We start from the raw sequence: 16,698 nt of genomic DNA on the forward strand, positions 1-16,698 counted from the left end.
ATATATAAAGTAATATACATCAGCCTATTGTTAAAATAATGAAGAAAAAAAACATAATTGTAATGATAAATAAATAAATCATTAAATATATTTGTTTTATTGTATTGTTACATTAATAGCTGTTGTATTATTATAGGATGGCTTGTTAAACATTTCATAGGATTTTCAGAGGGAGGAAAAACCAAGACATTTAATATAAAATGTAAAATGAATAAATACATAAAAAGAAAAAGAAAAAAAATGGTTAAAAGCCATCGTCCCGGGGAGCATTTCACTTCGTCCTGTGCATTTTTTAAAAATAATAATAATAACAATGAATAGTTTCTAAGTCTTTGTTAGCCGTTTGTGAAGTTTTGTGCTCGTGCGCTATGTTCGCTCACATCCTGTGCATCTCCTGGGGGCTAAGCCCCCCGTGTCCTTAAAAGCTAGTGACGCCCCTGTGTGTGACAGTCATTGGCATGGGTAGCCATGTTTAATTGTACTGTGTCCCTGTCAAATAAATATATACTTAATTTTAGGGATGTCCGATAATGGCTTTTTGCCGATATCCGATATTCCGATATTGTCCAACTCTTTAATTACCGATACCGATATCAACCGATATATACAGTCGTGGAATTAACACATTATTATGCCTAATTTGGACAACCAGGTATGGTGAAGATAAGGTACTTAAAAAAAATAAGATAAATACATTAAAAACATTTTCTTGAATAAAAAAGAAAGTAAAACAATATAAAAACAGTTACATTGAAACTTGTAATTAATGAAAATGAGTAAAATTAACTGTTAAAGGTTAGTACTATTAGTGGACCAGCAGCACGCACAATCGTGTGCTTACGGACTGTATCCCTTGCAGACTGTATTGATATATATTGATATATAATGTAGGAACCAGAATATTAATAACAGAAAGAAACAACCCTTTTGTGTGAATGAGTGTAAATGGGGGAGGAAGGTTTTTTGGGTTGGTGCACTAATTGTAAGTGTATCTTGTGTTTTTTATTTTGATTTAATAAAAAAAAAAAGATACCGATAATAAAAAAACCCGACACCGATCATTTCCGATATTACATTTTAACGCATTTAACGCGATAATATCGGCCTCTACTTAATTTACAAAAATTTATGCATTTAGACAAAAAAGTACGGTAGTGAATTTCCAATGAAAAAAAATATGGCCAGAAATGGTGACAACTTCAACCGGAAGTGGGCCCCCCATTGGTGGAGGCGACGCGTTCCTCCCTCTGATTGGTTGCTTCACGGGGGTCAAAGATACACGGCGTACTATGCTGACGTCTTCTTCCACAGCATAATGGCCGCGTCGTCTGCAAGCATGCCGACAACCCGGGCTCCTTCGAGGCTTTCGTCCAAAACACGCAGCAGGACTTTAATGCAGAAGAGCAGAATAGTTTTCTTCCTTTCGTTAGCCTCGTTGTTGCATTGTGCTTCGGCCGACGGTAAGACGCTGGTCCTGCTCGACAACCTCAACATCAGAGACACCCATTCAATCTTCTTCCGTAGTCTGGCAGGTACAGTACGCATCCAATATGTCTGCTTACTTTTATTACATTGTTATTTGACCACTTTATTACATTGAGGCACAAACATCAACCACAAGCTCTTAGTAGGATTTGCTATGTCGGCGCTCTTTGATGTTAGCCTTATGCTCGGGCTGGCCGAAGGAGATGCTAACATTAGCCTAGCTTTGTTATGCTCGCTTGTCGAAATGTATTCCTTAGTTGTGACAAATTGCAAGGTTTAGTTTTACAAACGTAAAGTTCTGCCTTTTATCTGTCTATTTTTATTGTACCACACAAAACACTTACCACGTCATACAGCTTTCAACAGAGACTTTCAGCAAGCGCCAATCAGACCCACTATGGAAGCAACGTGGAATAATTGTTTGATTGAGACTTTTATTAGTAGGTTGCACAGTGAAGTACACATTCCGTACAATTGACCACTAAATGGTAACACCCGAATAAGGTTTTCAACTTGTTTAAGTCGGGGTCCTCTTAAATTGATTCATGATACAGATATATACCTACTCAGTGGCCTAGTGGTTAGAGTGTCCGTCCTGAGATCGGTAGGTTGGGAGTTCAAATCCCGGCCGAGTCATACCAAAGACTATAAAAAAAAATGGGACCCATTACCTCCCTGCTTGGCACTCAGCATCAAGGGCTGCTGCCCACTGCTCCCCTCACCTCCCAGGGGGTGATCAAGGGTGATGGGTCAAATGCAGAGAATAATTTCGCCACACCTAGTGTGTGTGTGACAATCATTGGTACTTTAACTTTACTTTAACTTTTATATACTATCAGATATATACTATCATCATAATACAGTCATCACACAAGATAATCATCAGGGTGTATACATTGAATTATTTACATTATTTACAATCCGTGTTGTGGAGGGAGGGTTAGGTTTGGTTGTTATCATCAGTCATCAACTATTGAGAACAGAGAAATGGATATTGAAACAGTGTAGGTCTGACTTGGTAGGATATGTACAGCAAGTAGTGGACATAGAGAGAGAGAGAGATCAGAAGGCATAAGAAAAAGTATCTACATTTGATTGTTTACATTTGATTATTAACAATCCGGGGAGGGTGTTAGTTTAGGGTTGAAGTTGCCTGGAGGTGTACTTTTATTGCGGTTTTGAAGGAGGATAGAGATGCCCTTTCTTTTATACCTGTTGGGAGCGCATTCCATATTGATGTGGCATAGAAAGAGAATGAGTTAAGACCTTTGTTAGATCGGAATCTGGGTTTAACGTGGTTAGTGGAGCTCCCCCTGGTGTTGTGGTTGTGGCGGTCATTTACGTTAAGGAAGTAGTTTGACATGTACTTCGGTATCAGGGAGGTGTAGCGGATTTCATAGACTAGGCTCAGTGCAAGTTGTTTGACTCTGTCCTCCACCCTGAGCCAGCCCAATTTGGAGAAGTGGGTAGGAGTGAGGTAGGATCTGGGGTGGAGGTCTAGAAGTAATCTGACGAGCTTGTTCTGGGATGTTTGGAGTTTGTAATAATCTATAGGTACCTTCATTGACATTCAGCATGTTACTAACAAAAACATTGTTTTACCATGAATTGATTAACGTGGACCCCGACTTAACCCTTGTATAATGTTAATTTTGTTGTTACTCAACCAGCGTTTGTGGGTCTGATGGAGCCGTTGCATTTTGTGGCTTTTAATGCCTCACAATCAAACACTTTTATGTTAAAATACTGAACATATGCTTATTGGGTTAAGATAAACATCTGTTCAGTATTTTAACATAAAAGTGTTTGATTGTGAGGCTGAACAAAACACTTTAATGTTAAAATACTGAACATATGTTTATTGGGATAAGGTAATTTGTTCAGTATTTTAACATAAAAGTGTTCGATTGAAAGGTAGTAAAAGCCACAAAATGCAACGGGTCCATCAGACCCACAAACACTGACTGAGTAACAACAATATGAACGCTGCATGGAAAATTTCTCTTGACAGTTTCTGCATCCCACAGGGATTCTTCTTTCTTGTTTCTGCATCTGCGGTTCCCACACAATGTTGCAACATTGTTTGTCAACACTGTCTGCTCTCATTTTCTCGCACATTTGACCCTCTGATGTTCTGTGTACCTACTAGGGCTGCAACTAACAACTAATTTAATAATCGATTTAATCTGTCGATTATTACTTCGATTCATCGATTAATAATCGGATAAAAGAGACAAAATACATTTTATCCTTTCCAGTATTTTATTGGGAAAAAAACAGCATACTGGCACCATACTTATTTTGATTATTGTTTCTCAGCTGTTTGTAAATGTTGCAGTTTATAAATAAAGGTTTATGAAAAGAAAAAAAAAGTAGCCTCTGCGCATGCGCATAGCATAGATCCAACGAATCGATGACTAAATTAATCACCAACTATTTTTATAATCGGTTTAATCGATTAGTTGTTGCAGCCCTAGTACCTACACTCTGTCTTCCTCCTGTCTAGGCCTGCTGTGTGTGTCTGTGGGTGTCTGGGTGCGTGCATGTGGTACACAGAACATCAATTTCCACACTTCTATTAGCCCCCGGTCCAGTGGACCCGGACATCTTATATGTAATAGAAATGTGTAGGGGGGGTGTATGGTGTGTGTGGTCATTAAATATGTATTCTGATATATGTTCTTCACAGAAAATGAGCCAAAGTCAGGGAGTCTCAGTTTGAAAAATTAATTAATTGTATAATTTTTCTTTTAATAAAAAATGAAAACGGGTCCCACAGACCCGAACACCACACAAGGGTTAAACAAGTTGAAAAACTTATTCGGGTCTTACCATTTAGTTGTCAATAGTACGGAATATGTACTGTACTGTGCAACCTACTAATAAAAGTTTCAATCAATCAATTGGCTACATCGGGAATCAGGAATCCGATTATTACCATTATTTGGAGATGATATTCATTTGCAGTAAAATTTAAGCAAAACATGAATAGTATACGTCAGCAAACAGCTGGACAAGCCTTTGTTTCTTTGTTTTGTTACAATTTCACATACACCTTTTATTACGTGTGTCTATCATTTGTATTTCAAAATATAGGAAATATCCTGAAAATTGGTAAAGATAGCAGATTTTTATTTTTTATTTTTATTGACATCCAGCATCAGACATTCCTATCCATTACATCATATTCACATACATCTTTTGTCTGCCCTAAATGTCAAAATATTATTTGTTTGTATCCCAACCTTTCCAACGCCCCCCCCCCAAAAAAGAAAGAAACAGCAAAAAAAACAAAGTATTATCTACAAATACATAAATTAAATAAACTAAAAAATAAATAATAATACATTAATAATAATCGCAATAATAATCAGAAATAAAATAAAAAAATACAAACTCGTGTGTGTGTATATGTATATATATATATATATATATATATATATATATATATATATATATATATATATATATATATATATATATATATATATATATATATATAGGGAGTAATTTTTTTAAGCAGTACAACCACTAATTCGAAAAATTAAAGTCAGGCTTATGGGGCGTGACATAATTGACCCAGTTTTCCCAGTATGAAGTAAATTTCTCCAATTTATAATTATTAAAGGCAGTTATCTTCTCCATTTCATATATGTCCATTGTTGTTTCCATTCATTGCTTCAAAGTTGGGCTCTCCTGGAATATCCATTTCCTAGTACCAGTAATGGTCTTTTTACAAGCCACCAGTAGGATATTCATTAAGTGTGTATCTTTCTTCAGCCAGTCCTGAGGTACATGTCCAAAAAACAAAGTTTTACTTTCAAGGGGTATTTCACGTTTGAAAATATCCTGTAGAGCTTGGTGTATCTCTTTCCAATAGTCCTTTATGGCGGCGCAGTCCCAGAAAACATGGTAGTGGTTTGCATTTGAATTCCCACAATTTCTCCAACAGGCTGGGGAGTTGTGATCATAGTGAGACTTCTGAGAAGGTGTAATAAAAAATCTGATCAAACTTTTCCAGCCAAACTCCCTCCACTTGGGTGAGCTGGTACAAGTCCATTGATATTTCCATATTATTGTCCATTCTTCCTCAGATATAGTTATCCCTCCTTCCTTCTCCCATTTTGTTTTAATATATGAAGTTGAGTATGATTTCATATTCAACAGACCTATATACAAGCATGAAACAGTTCTATCAATAATTTCTGAATTGTAGGCTTTTGTAAACAGATCAATCAAACATATACCGGTACTCGTCTTTGTGACACTTTTCACCTTCATATTAACAAAATGCCGCAACTGCAAATATTGATAGAAGTCTTGGTTTTCTCTTATTTATATGTCCTTTTAATAGTTTCAAAACTAAGCATTTTTTAATCTTTCATTACACTACATAAAGCTGTTATACCCTTAGATATCCAGTCTTTAGATCTTGAGTCTAATTTATTAGGTGTAAACTCTGTATCATAGACACACCATTTAAGAACTGCAATATCACTCTCGAGTTTGTATTCCTGTATGATCATTTTCCACACTTTAAGGGTCCATTTCACCCATGGGTTATCAATGTTATTTATGTGGGTTTGTAAATTGCTATCCGCCAGGATTGCTTGTATGGGGATGGAGGGCATTTCTTCTTCAATAATTTTCCATTGAGCAACGTATGACGGGTTGCACCAGCATATCACTGCTCTCATCTGGGCTGCAAAATAATATCGGAGGCAAGGTAAACCCCATCCTCCCTTTTGTTTGACCAATTGTAAAATTTTGAGACAAACTCTTGGCCTTTTACTTTGCCGTATATACCTTGATAGCATTTTGTCCCATTCATTGAATTGGTTTTGGTTACCGTAATCTCTATTGGCAGGGTTTAAAATAAATGATAAATGGGTTGTACTTGTATAGCGCTTTTCTACCTTCAAGGTACTCAAAGCGCTTTGACACTACTTCCACATTTACCCATTCACACACACATTCACACACTGATGGAGGGAGCTGCCATGCAAGGCGCTAACCAGCACCCATCAGGAGCAAGGGTGAAGTGTCTTGCTCAGGACACAACGGACATGACGAGGTTGGTACTAGGTGGGGATTGAACCAGGGACCCTCGGGTCGCGCACGGCCATTCTTCCACTGCGCCACGCCGTCCCAAAATAGGTACAGCAGTCTTGGCAGTACATTCATTTTAATGGAATCAATTCTAGAACTAAGGCAAAAAAAAGGAATTAAGTTCCATCTTGCTATGTCATCTTTAATTTTTTTATGTATGGGTCGATAATTGTATTCTGATAATTTTGTTAGATCTTTTGAATTCAAAAGATAGCAGATTTTTCTACATCACAATCACTTGCTAGCTAATCAGTTTTGTAGCAGTTTATGGATTTCATACCTTGTAAGGAACCCTGAAATATTGTTTTTTGGTTGGTTGGTAGGTGAAAGTATATTTCCACCATGTATACAGTTTCAATATGATACATCACATATTTTTATTTCTCTTTGCTCATGTCTGGGAAAAAAAAAAGCAGGAAGAAGCAACGTGTTTTCCCCCCTCCATAGCAATTACTAACACATACTTTCACTTCCTGTTCTCAATTTGTGAGACATTTTTTAAGCTGATATACATGTTTTCCCCTCAATCTTGCAGAAACAAGCTGTTGCCTGCTCTTCTTTACGTATCATAAGAGATATATATATTTTAAATACAAAATACTGGTATAATTTGTTGCATGTTGTATACACATATTGTACATAGCATGTTGATGTGTATACTCTGTATACACATCGTATCTACTGATGTATTTCTGTCGTAAAAAATTGTTTATGTATATAAAAATTAGCCGTTATCGATAAAATAATATGCTGATTCAACCTAAAGATAATGTTGGTTACACTTTTTTATATTAACATTGTATTTTATTTTATGTTGAATAAAAGAAGTAGCAGGTAAATTTACTGTTAAAATGTTGGTTACTGTACTTTTATTGAACAGTTCTTGAATATGGCAGCACGGTGGAACAGGGGTTAGTGCTAGTTGCTCACAATAAGAAGGTCCTGGGTTCTTTCTGTGTGGAGTTTGCATGTTCACCTCGTGAATGTGTGGGTTCCCTCCGGGTAGTCCGGCTTCCTCCCGCCTACAAAGACATGCACCTGGGGATAGGCTGATTGGCCACACTAAATTGGCCCTAGTGTATGAATGTTGTCTGTCTATCTGTGTTGGCCCAGCCATGAGCTGGCGACTTGTCCAGGGTGTACCCCGCCTTCCGCCGGAATGCAGCTGGGTTAGGCTTCAGCCACCCCCCGCAACCCAGAGAGGGACAAGCGGTAGAAAATGGATTGATTTCTTAAAAAATGGAAAATAAGAGCAGAAAATGTTTCCTCTTGTTATTTCAACCTAAAGTGTTGGTTCCACTTTATTTAAAAATATGTAAATGCATTGGTCATTAAATGTTTTACTTGCTTGTTTGTATTAATAATTCATTCATACCTAATTCCCTTACAAGAAACAACAATAATATAGGAAACTTCACCTGTAGTTTCCAGTAGCCAGTATTTATTTAATAGTTGGACTAGTTTGTTTTTTTTGGCTAAAAGTTACTGAATCGATTTCAACTCACTGTATCCTTCCGGATTGTATCGTTCTAGAAAAATGTTGTCCCTGAATTGTATCGGAAACCACAAATTCTGAATCGAATCGTTGTTAAAACTAATTGTTACACTCCTATACTGTGTTTTTGACAATTAATTTGATGTGATATGGTTGTTAACCTTTCTTTGCTTTTCAGATCGTGGCTTTGATCTTGTATTCAAGACAGCAGACGACCCTTCACTGTCGCTCATCAAATATGGACAATTCCCCTTCGACCACATGATCATCTTTTCCCCATCAGTTGAGGGTACAATTAGCATTTGTCCCTCTAAATCAACTGATTGTTTACTATTGAAACAGATCATTTATTGGTGCTGATTTGCAGACTTTGGAGGCAGTATAAACGTGGAGACAATAACAGCCTTCATTGATGGCGGAGGAAACGTCTTGGTTGCTGCCAGTTCTGAGATTGGTTAGGTCACCTCCACTGATTTGATTTGTTCTAAAAGGCCTTGAATGAATAACCGCCATCCTCCTCAGGTGACCCTCTGAGGGAGCTGGGAAGCGAGTGTGGCATCGAGTTCGATGAGGAAAAGACCGCCGTCATCGACCACCACAACTACGATGTATCTGATCCTGGAGAGGTAAGCGGCACAAAGCTGTGAATCGGGCTGCGTCAATCCAGTCTTACTGTCATTTTACATCGTTATTTACCCATATTGTCAAATTTTTGTCTCCAGCACACCTTGATTGTTGCTGACCCAGAGAACATGCTGAAAGCTCCCACTATTGTCGGCGAACCCACCAATAAACCAGTTTTGTTTAAAGGCGTTGCGTAAGTAAGAAGGGTCATAATGGGCATTTTTTTTCGAGCAAGAGACCTAATTCAAGTATTACTCATTTTTTGGGGGGGGTAATTGTGAAAATTCAGTAGCAATTACACCTTCTAGTATACACATTCAGATGAAAAATATCGAAATGTATTTCTAGGACCCCAAACTACAATACATTCAAACAAAGCTGTGAATCAGAGGACATTAAACAGGAAACATTCTGTATAAATGATAGCACAAATTCATGTTTTTTGTGTAATAAATGTGTAATGTTCTTCAAAAGTAACACATTACTGCAATATGTTGCTTCTTTTTCCCTAATCTTATCCATTAAGTCTCTGGTGAAAGTAAATATGTAAACCATTACAATTCAGAGTGTCTCTTGTAATTGAACTAATAACAATGAATATACAGTAATATCATTGATTGGTCTCCCAGCATGGTGGCTGACCCTGACAACCCTCTGGTCCTGGACATTCTTACCGGCTCGTCAACAGCCTACTCCTTTTTCCCCGACAGACCCATTTCTCAGGTAACTACCGGTACACTCAATGTGCAGTACAATGTAATATTTTGTGTACATGTCAGTATTAATGCCCTCCATGATGAAGTGCTTCCTTTCCTTTATGCAGGCAGTATACTGCACATACTGTTAAACAGTGACAAAATAAAAATATTTATGTTTTGACATTTCGAAAAAATACTTTGTGTTGTTTCATATAATGGATGTTTTGTGTGTTTCTCCTTAGTACCCCCATGCTGTTGGCAAAAATACCCTGCTGATTGCCGGCCTTCAGGCAAGAAACAATGCCAGAGTGGTTTTCAGTGGCTCATTGGACTTCTTTAGTGATGCCTTCTTCAACTCTGCAGTGCAGAAAGCCACACCTGGATCTGAAAGGTCAGCTCTGGCTCACCCTATTATTTCTTATTTTATTTGTGGTATCACAACTTTACATTGTACTCCTTGCACACCGATCGCTTAATTGAAATAAAAAAAGGCTAACAAAGGGTTTGGATCTTTGAATGAAGATTACTATAAGGAAAGTGCAACCTCGTGCAGCCAGTAATTTAATGACATCTGTACAAAACATTTACTGTGGTACTGTAGTCTGGTTGTAGTATTTTTCGAAAGTCATACCAAATGGCTGAACTGGGCCTGGGCCAGCGTTTCTCAAAGTGTGGGGCGCGCCCCACTGGTGGGGAATAGAGACATGACAGGTGGGGCGCGAGGAACGGGAGGACATTTCACTTTAATTATTTTTTTTTTAATTATATACTTAGATTTTTTTTTTTTACTATGCTTTCATTTTCTATACACACTGTAAATCACTTTGTGATTCTGTCTGTGGAATCCGCTATATAAATAAATGTAAATTACTTATTTTTCCTGTAGGCTTTAAATTTTTCGGTAGGAGCGAAAGTTTGACAGACATAGCAACAGTAACTAATAGGGGCGGGGCTAAGCGGATCAAACTTTCGCGCGGATGGGTAGCAGGCTAATGTGTGGACCACAATTACACAAAATGGATACATTTGTGACTGGCACCTCAAAGGTCGTCGAGCCAGAGCCAGAGCCAGCGCCTGCAGAAAAACAAAAATCTGACGGGCCTAATCAACCATAAAGCCAACCGAAAAGAAAATATGATGAAGGGTATCTTGCTCTTGGATTCACGGCAGTGGTGGTGGAGGCAGAGGAGAGACCCCTGTGTGTTCTGTGTCTAAAAGCGCTAGCAGCAGACAGCATGAGACCCAACAAATTAAAGAGACACCTCGAGACCACACACCCCAATCACGTCAATAAGCCACTTGATTTCTTTCAAAGAAAACTGACAGAGTACCGTCAACAGGAGAAGCGCATGGTAAAAGCTACATCAGTAAACAGTAACGCTCAAATGGCTTCATATAGAGTTGCATACAGAATTGCACAATGCAAAAAAACACATGTTATGTCCTCGGTTTCACCTATGTGCTTATTTAGGTGTCTTAATTTAATAATAATCAGGCAACACGTTTCAACTCAATGCCTCGGATCGCTCCCGTTTATTAACAACTTCGAGAGTCCAAACTCTCCCTCCCGTGACGTCACACACTGAACACATGCTACGGTGGCTCGGACATGTCAAAACAGTACATGACACCTCACACAATTGCTGAGCAGCTCATTCTCCCCGCTGCAATAGACCTGGTGTCAGTCATGCTTAGTTATTTTATTTATTATTGAACTTGATGCAAGTTATACCACAGCTGCACAGTTATTTTATTTATTATTGAACTTGATGTTATGTTATGTTATTGAGTTTGAATGTATACAACTTGATGTTACTTGATGTTCAATAAATTTGAAAATGTTAAGCTTGGCATTAGCGTTCTGTTGGGGCGATGGGGGCAGGTGGGGCTTGAAAACTCCCCCTTGTCCAAAGTGGGGGATGACAAAAAAAGTTTGAGAACCACTGGCCTGGGCCCAATATATTGTGCCGACAATCAATATTCTTGTCATCAATATTTTTACACCAAATTCAGCACTAATGTAATTCTAATATAATAATAATAATGATAGTATTGCAAGTAACCCTTTAAAACACAATCAATTTGAACTCGGGGCGGTATCGCTCGGTTGGTAGAGTGGCCGTGCCAGCAACTTGAGGGTTCCAGGTTCGATCCCCGCTTCTGCCATCCTAGTCACTGCCGTTGTGTCCTTTGGCAAGACACTTTACCCACCTGCTCCCAGTGCCACCCACACTTGTTTAAAAATGTAACTTAGATATTGGGTTTCACTATGTAAAGCGCTTTGAGTCACTAGAGAAAAGCGCTATATAAATATACTTCACTTCACTGACTCTCATTAGATACATTTTTCACCTTTGGAGTTGCAACATAAAAACTTTAAACTAACAAAAATAAAATGGACTCTGTCTGTTACCAAAAATTGCACTTCAATAAATATTAATCTTGAGCAACTGACAGGTGTTTTTATTTATTTTTTTGGATATCACTCTCTAACAAATCTGAGCGTGTGTGCTGTCGCGCATATGCCCACAGAGACAAAGATTGTGGATGACTCACAAGAGGATTCACTCCGTCCATTTAATTCTGCTATGGAGTAAACATGTTCAGGTGCTGAGAGAGCGATGCTTGGTGAACCCTCTTGCACCTTGCTTTAAAGCAAGAGACAAAGAAAACACAAACATGGCAATTTATGGATGCCGGAAAAATGATCAAGTTCAGTTAATTGATTTATTGACGGCCGGGTCTAGGCTGAACAACATCTCAGTATAGGTGATGTTCTATGCGCACATGGTTGTGATGTATTTTTAGATATTTTATTCAGGCATGTGATTTTTCCGTCTAAAGTCGGAATTCCGTCTTTTTTAATCTCGGGGAAAAAAAATAATGATCTCCCGTTTTTCCGTTTTTTTTTCCGACCCTAAATCAAGATTCGAGACGTAGTTTATATTACGCCGTAGTTGATTGGTCACAAGGAACATATCGACCAATCAGGACATCTGTTATGAATGATGACGTTAATAACGTCATCATTCATAATGGTTATTACCGCCATTTTCTATATGTAAACAATGTCGGTTCTCGAGAGAAAGGACGCTTTACGAGTAAAAGAAATTGATAAACATGTCAAAAATAAGTTTCGATGGGACTGGATGGAAAGGGAAATCACTGATACTGTTGGGAAGAAGAAAGTTACGACTTTGTTCGGTGATTTTTTTCGGAAAATCGATCGTCCCGGAAAGGTTTTGTGCACGTGGTGTCATGATAATATTGACTATGGATCACAAGGTTTCAAGGCTTTGCGAAACGCCAAAAACATATGAAACAACTTGAAGCAAGGTATGTTCTATTAATGATATTTTCATGTCTTTAAACACTAAAATATTTTCTTCAAATGGTGCTGTCTTTGTTAATTTTAGCATGTTAAATTGGTGAAAAACCAGGAGCTTCGGGGGGCGTCGCCCCCATTGCCCCCCCACCAGGGCACCTGGACCTTTGTCCCCCAGACCCCCGGAAATTTTTTCAGTGTTTTTCATTGTGGTCAAATCACATGCCTGTTTATTGTATTGTATGTGGATCACTAAATCTGCCATTGATCAATGCAGTGAAATCACACACACGTGAACATTTACCGCCAGTTATCACATACTATACGAACCTAATCATATTAGGTGGCCTCCAACTGTACAAACTAGATCAAGCATTCAAACGAGTGTATTTCCTTGTCTCTTGTAGATACGAGCAGACCGGCAATAAGGAGCTGGCCGAGGCTCTCACCCGCTGGGTGTTCAAAGAGGCCGGTGTCCTCAGGGTGGGTGCTGTTACCCATCATCCCGTAGGCGAGACCACTCCCCCTGCGGCTTACACCGTCACGGATCTTGTGGTGAGTCAATTGACTAAGATGTTAAAAAGACCCTGAACTGGGTTAATGTCAACTATACTGGCCTGGCAGGAGTACAGCGTTGTCATTGAGATGCTCTCTGAGGGCCGTTGGGTTCCTTTCGATGGTGACGACATTCAGCTGGAGTTTGTGAGGATCGACCCCTTCGTCAGGACTTACCTCAAGAAAAACGGTACAGTTAGTTTAAGCAGCATATTATTGCTTAGATTTGAAAAATGAGTCATAATTAGGATTTGAAATTGAATGCACTTTATTTGTTGTACTTCCTACAAGGTGGGAAATACAGCGTCCAGTTCAAGCTGCCCGACGTGTACGGAGTCTTCCAGTTCAAGGTGGACTACAACCGACTGGGATATACACACCTGTACTCATCCACTCAGGTCAGTCAGTCAGACAAACACTGATGTGTGCATGCAACCTTCATGAACATGAAGACAGTATAATGCATTTACATTATAAATCTATTTAATGAATGGTTAGACTAACATTAGCTTGTTGCTCTGCCTTAACTGGATACTGCATAATTACACTCCATAGTCTCCACTTTGCTGCAGTGGTACATAGGGATGAGTACCCAGTTAGGTACTTTTATAAGCACCAACCGAATTCTGTCGGTACTACCCGGTACCGATTCACGTATAATCAAACTGTGTGTGTGACATCATGTCTAGTGGCAGACTGGGATGGCATATGGACTCAAAATGGACTCGGTAGGACTGCCTCTATGTAATGTTGCAATTTTCCGTACAGTAAGGCCCCAATTTCTAAAATAAGTTAGCTCAATGCTATTTTATTCATATAAAAAAAAAAATCATAATCTAGCACAGATACAAATGTGGCAGAGACAAGGCGCTTTTTTACACCAAAAGAAAAACATCTCTTATTACAGAAGAAAATCCCCAATTTAAGTTTTAGTTTCTTAACCAGTTTATCAATAACATGTTTATAAGTGAGAGAGTCATCAATTAAAACACCAAGGTATTTCTATTCATGCACCACTTCTATGATATTCCCTTTAAGAGTGGACACTACCGGGGGAGTTTGAGGCACCTTCCTATGTTTGGAGAACAGCATAAGTTTTGTCGTGTCAGCATTGAGAACCGGTTTTAAGTAAATAAGTGACTTCTGCACAGCAACAAAAGCTTTCTGCAGGGAATTAACAGTTTGTTCTAGAGATGATCCAGAGCAATCAATAATTGTATCGTCAGCATAAAAGTGCATATTGGCATCAGAGATTAAATGCTCATTTACATTGGATTTGCTATAGACATGCTACTTCAGCGATTTTACATTGCAATTTCAACACATCCAAATATGGTAATAAAAACTTCAACTAAGATTCACGTTACAAACAGCTGGTGTGTAATAAGTACAATAAAAGCACTTTTTAGGGTGCAACAAAAGACTAGATTCAACTTGACGGCAAAAGCTACTTCCTGAATAGGCAGCACACTGTAGTCTGTACACTACTGCCATTAAGGTCTTGGATTTGCATGCAAAGTCTACTATATAATACTTGCAATTGCTATATAATACTTGCAATTGAGACTCAGAAGTGTACAAAATCAAAATATAACCAGTGCACAGCACAGTTACCATTATCTTAAATAATTTATTTTATTTTTAGTATGTTGGCCCTGCGATGAGGTGGCGACTTGTCGAGGGTGTACCCCGCCTTCCGCCCAATTGTAGCTGAGATAGGCTCCAGCGACCCCAAAAGGGAATAAGCGGTAGAAAATGGATGGATGGGTATAACCTCAATCTCGTTACCTTGCGTAATGACAATAAAGCTGATTCTGATTCTGATTCTGAACACAAGTATGGAAAATGGTAATTTTGAGTACCAGTATCAATTCCCAAGTACCGGGAATAGGTACCATATCGATTTAAATGTGAAATGTACCCATCCTTATTGGTCAAATTTTTTTCTGCACTCAAATCTCCTCTTGAATAAAATGTGTCCTTACCTTAAAGTAAATACAGGAGCTTCAAGCTTTTGTTTTCCAGTTTTGCTTTTAGCGTTTTGTTTTAATTGACTAAAAAAAGGACAGTGCATGCGTCACCGTGTGTCTTACCTATCTTTTTTCTATGCAGTAGGCTGTACAGTATCCCAAAGTCTTTGATGCACTACTATTGTTTGTATACCACAGGTGTCCGTGCGCCCCCTGCAGCACACTCAATATGAGCGCTTCATCCCTTCCGCGTTCCCGTACTATGCCAGCGTCTTCTCCATGATGTCGGGACTGTTTGTCTTCAGCATTGTCTTCCTGCACATGAAAGAGAAGGAAAAGTTTGACTAGATGGTAGGGAGTACAAAAACCCCAGTGAACTTCTGAAAGCAACTTGGAAATTGAGTTTGGCGGCAATGCAGTTTGTTTTGGGCTGGGAGGACTCAAGTAACTGGGTCTTGACACTAAAATACTGTGCTGATGTTTTTCCTTTTCATTTTTATTTGAACACAAAATGTCCATGTTTGTAATTGGTTGGTAAACCATTTTAAAAAATGATCTGAAGCGAGCGCAGGAATGTCATTTACACATAATGATTGGCCCTTATTTCACTATTATGGTGGTCGCCTCATGCACTGAACAAAATGATGCCAACTGATAATTTACCTGCAGTCTCTTTTTGTTTTTTTTAACAATAAACTATTGACATTCCAACTGTCAAGTGACATTTTTTCTGACCAGGAGGCATTTTAATTGTATTTGTATGCGACTATTTTAGTGTTTCTATTACATAAACTATACTGCCTACCATGAATTGATTAACGTGCACCCTGACTTAAATAAGTTGAAAAACGTATTCCATTGTACGGAATATGTACTGTACTGTGCAATCTACTAATAAAAGTTACAATAAATCAAAAAGCCACAGATACAGTGACATACGTATGACGTCATGTACAAACTACGCCCACAACGTTCTTCCACAGGTTGTTTACATTAAACATTTTTAAATATTAATATTGTCAAGGGCTAATATGTATAGTAATAAGTAGTTAAAACACTATTTTTTGTTGGTCGGGGTTATGACGAGAGACGCTACATGTAGCGTGGGTGATCACGTGTACAAGTCGATGTTGATTGTTTTGTTCGAGGAACACTTTATCGTTGATGCTCATGAGTACGCTTTTGATTGATTGATTGAAGCTTTTATTAGTAGAATGCACAGTGCAGTACATATTCCGTACAATTGACCACTAAATGATAATACCCCAATAAGTTTTTCAACTTGTTTAAGTCGGGGTCCACTTAAATTGATTCATGATACAGATATATACTATCATCATAATACAGTCATCACACAAGATAATCATCATAGTATATACATTGAATAATTTACATTATTTACAATCCGGGATGTGGAGGGGCGGGGGGAGAGTTAGG

General features: G+C 38.4%; 1 protein-coding gene across 1 annotated transcript; it reads left to right on the plus strand.

Annotated features, from left to right (window-relative positions):
• The first annotated feature begins 1,162 nt into the window (after window positions 1-1,162).
• On the plus strand, window positions 1,163-15,972 carry ddost (dolichyl-diphosphooligosaccharide--protein glycosyltransferase subunit (non-catalytic)). Its single transcript, XM_061975080.1, has 11 exons — window positions 1,163-1,532; window positions 8,268-8,378; window positions 8,457-8,543; window positions 8,612-8,715; window positions 8,812-8,906; window positions 9,343-9,436; window positions 9,654-9,802; window positions 13,144-13,291; window positions 13,361-13,481; window positions 13,583-13,689; window positions 15,460-15,972. The coding sequence occupies exons 1-11, from the start codon at window positions 1,166-1,168 to the stop codon at window positions 15,607-15,609; spliced, it is 1,533 nt and encodes a 510-aa protein (XP_061831064.1). The 5' UTR covers window positions 1,163-1,165; the 3' UTR covers window positions 15,610-15,972.
• Window positions 15,973-16,698: the final 726 nt, after the last annotated feature.

This window comes from Nerophis lumbriciformis, linkage group LG01 (assembly GCF_033978685.3).
Source record: "Nerophis lumbriciformis linkage group LG01, RoL_Nlum_v2.1, whole genome shotgun sequence".
Classification (NCBI taxonomy): domain Eukaryota; kingdom Metazoa; phylum Chordata; class Actinopteri; order Syngnathiformes; family Syngnathidae; genus Nerophis; species Nerophis lumbriciformis.

Bases quoted from the DNA above. Each gene is read 5' to 3' on its own strand.
- ddost (XM_061975080.1), top strand. From the start codon at position 1,166: ATGAAAAAAAATATGGCCAGAAATGGTGACAACTTCAACCGGAAGTGG. The intron at 8,379-8,456 runs GTACAATTAGCA...GCTGATTTGCAG, and splicing joins CTTTTCCCCATCAGTTGAGG to ACTTTGGAGGCAGTATAAAC. The intron at 13,690-15,459 runs GTCAGTCAGTCA...TGTATACCACAG, and splicing joins ACCTGTACTCATCCACTCAG to GTGTCCGTGCGCCCCCTGCA.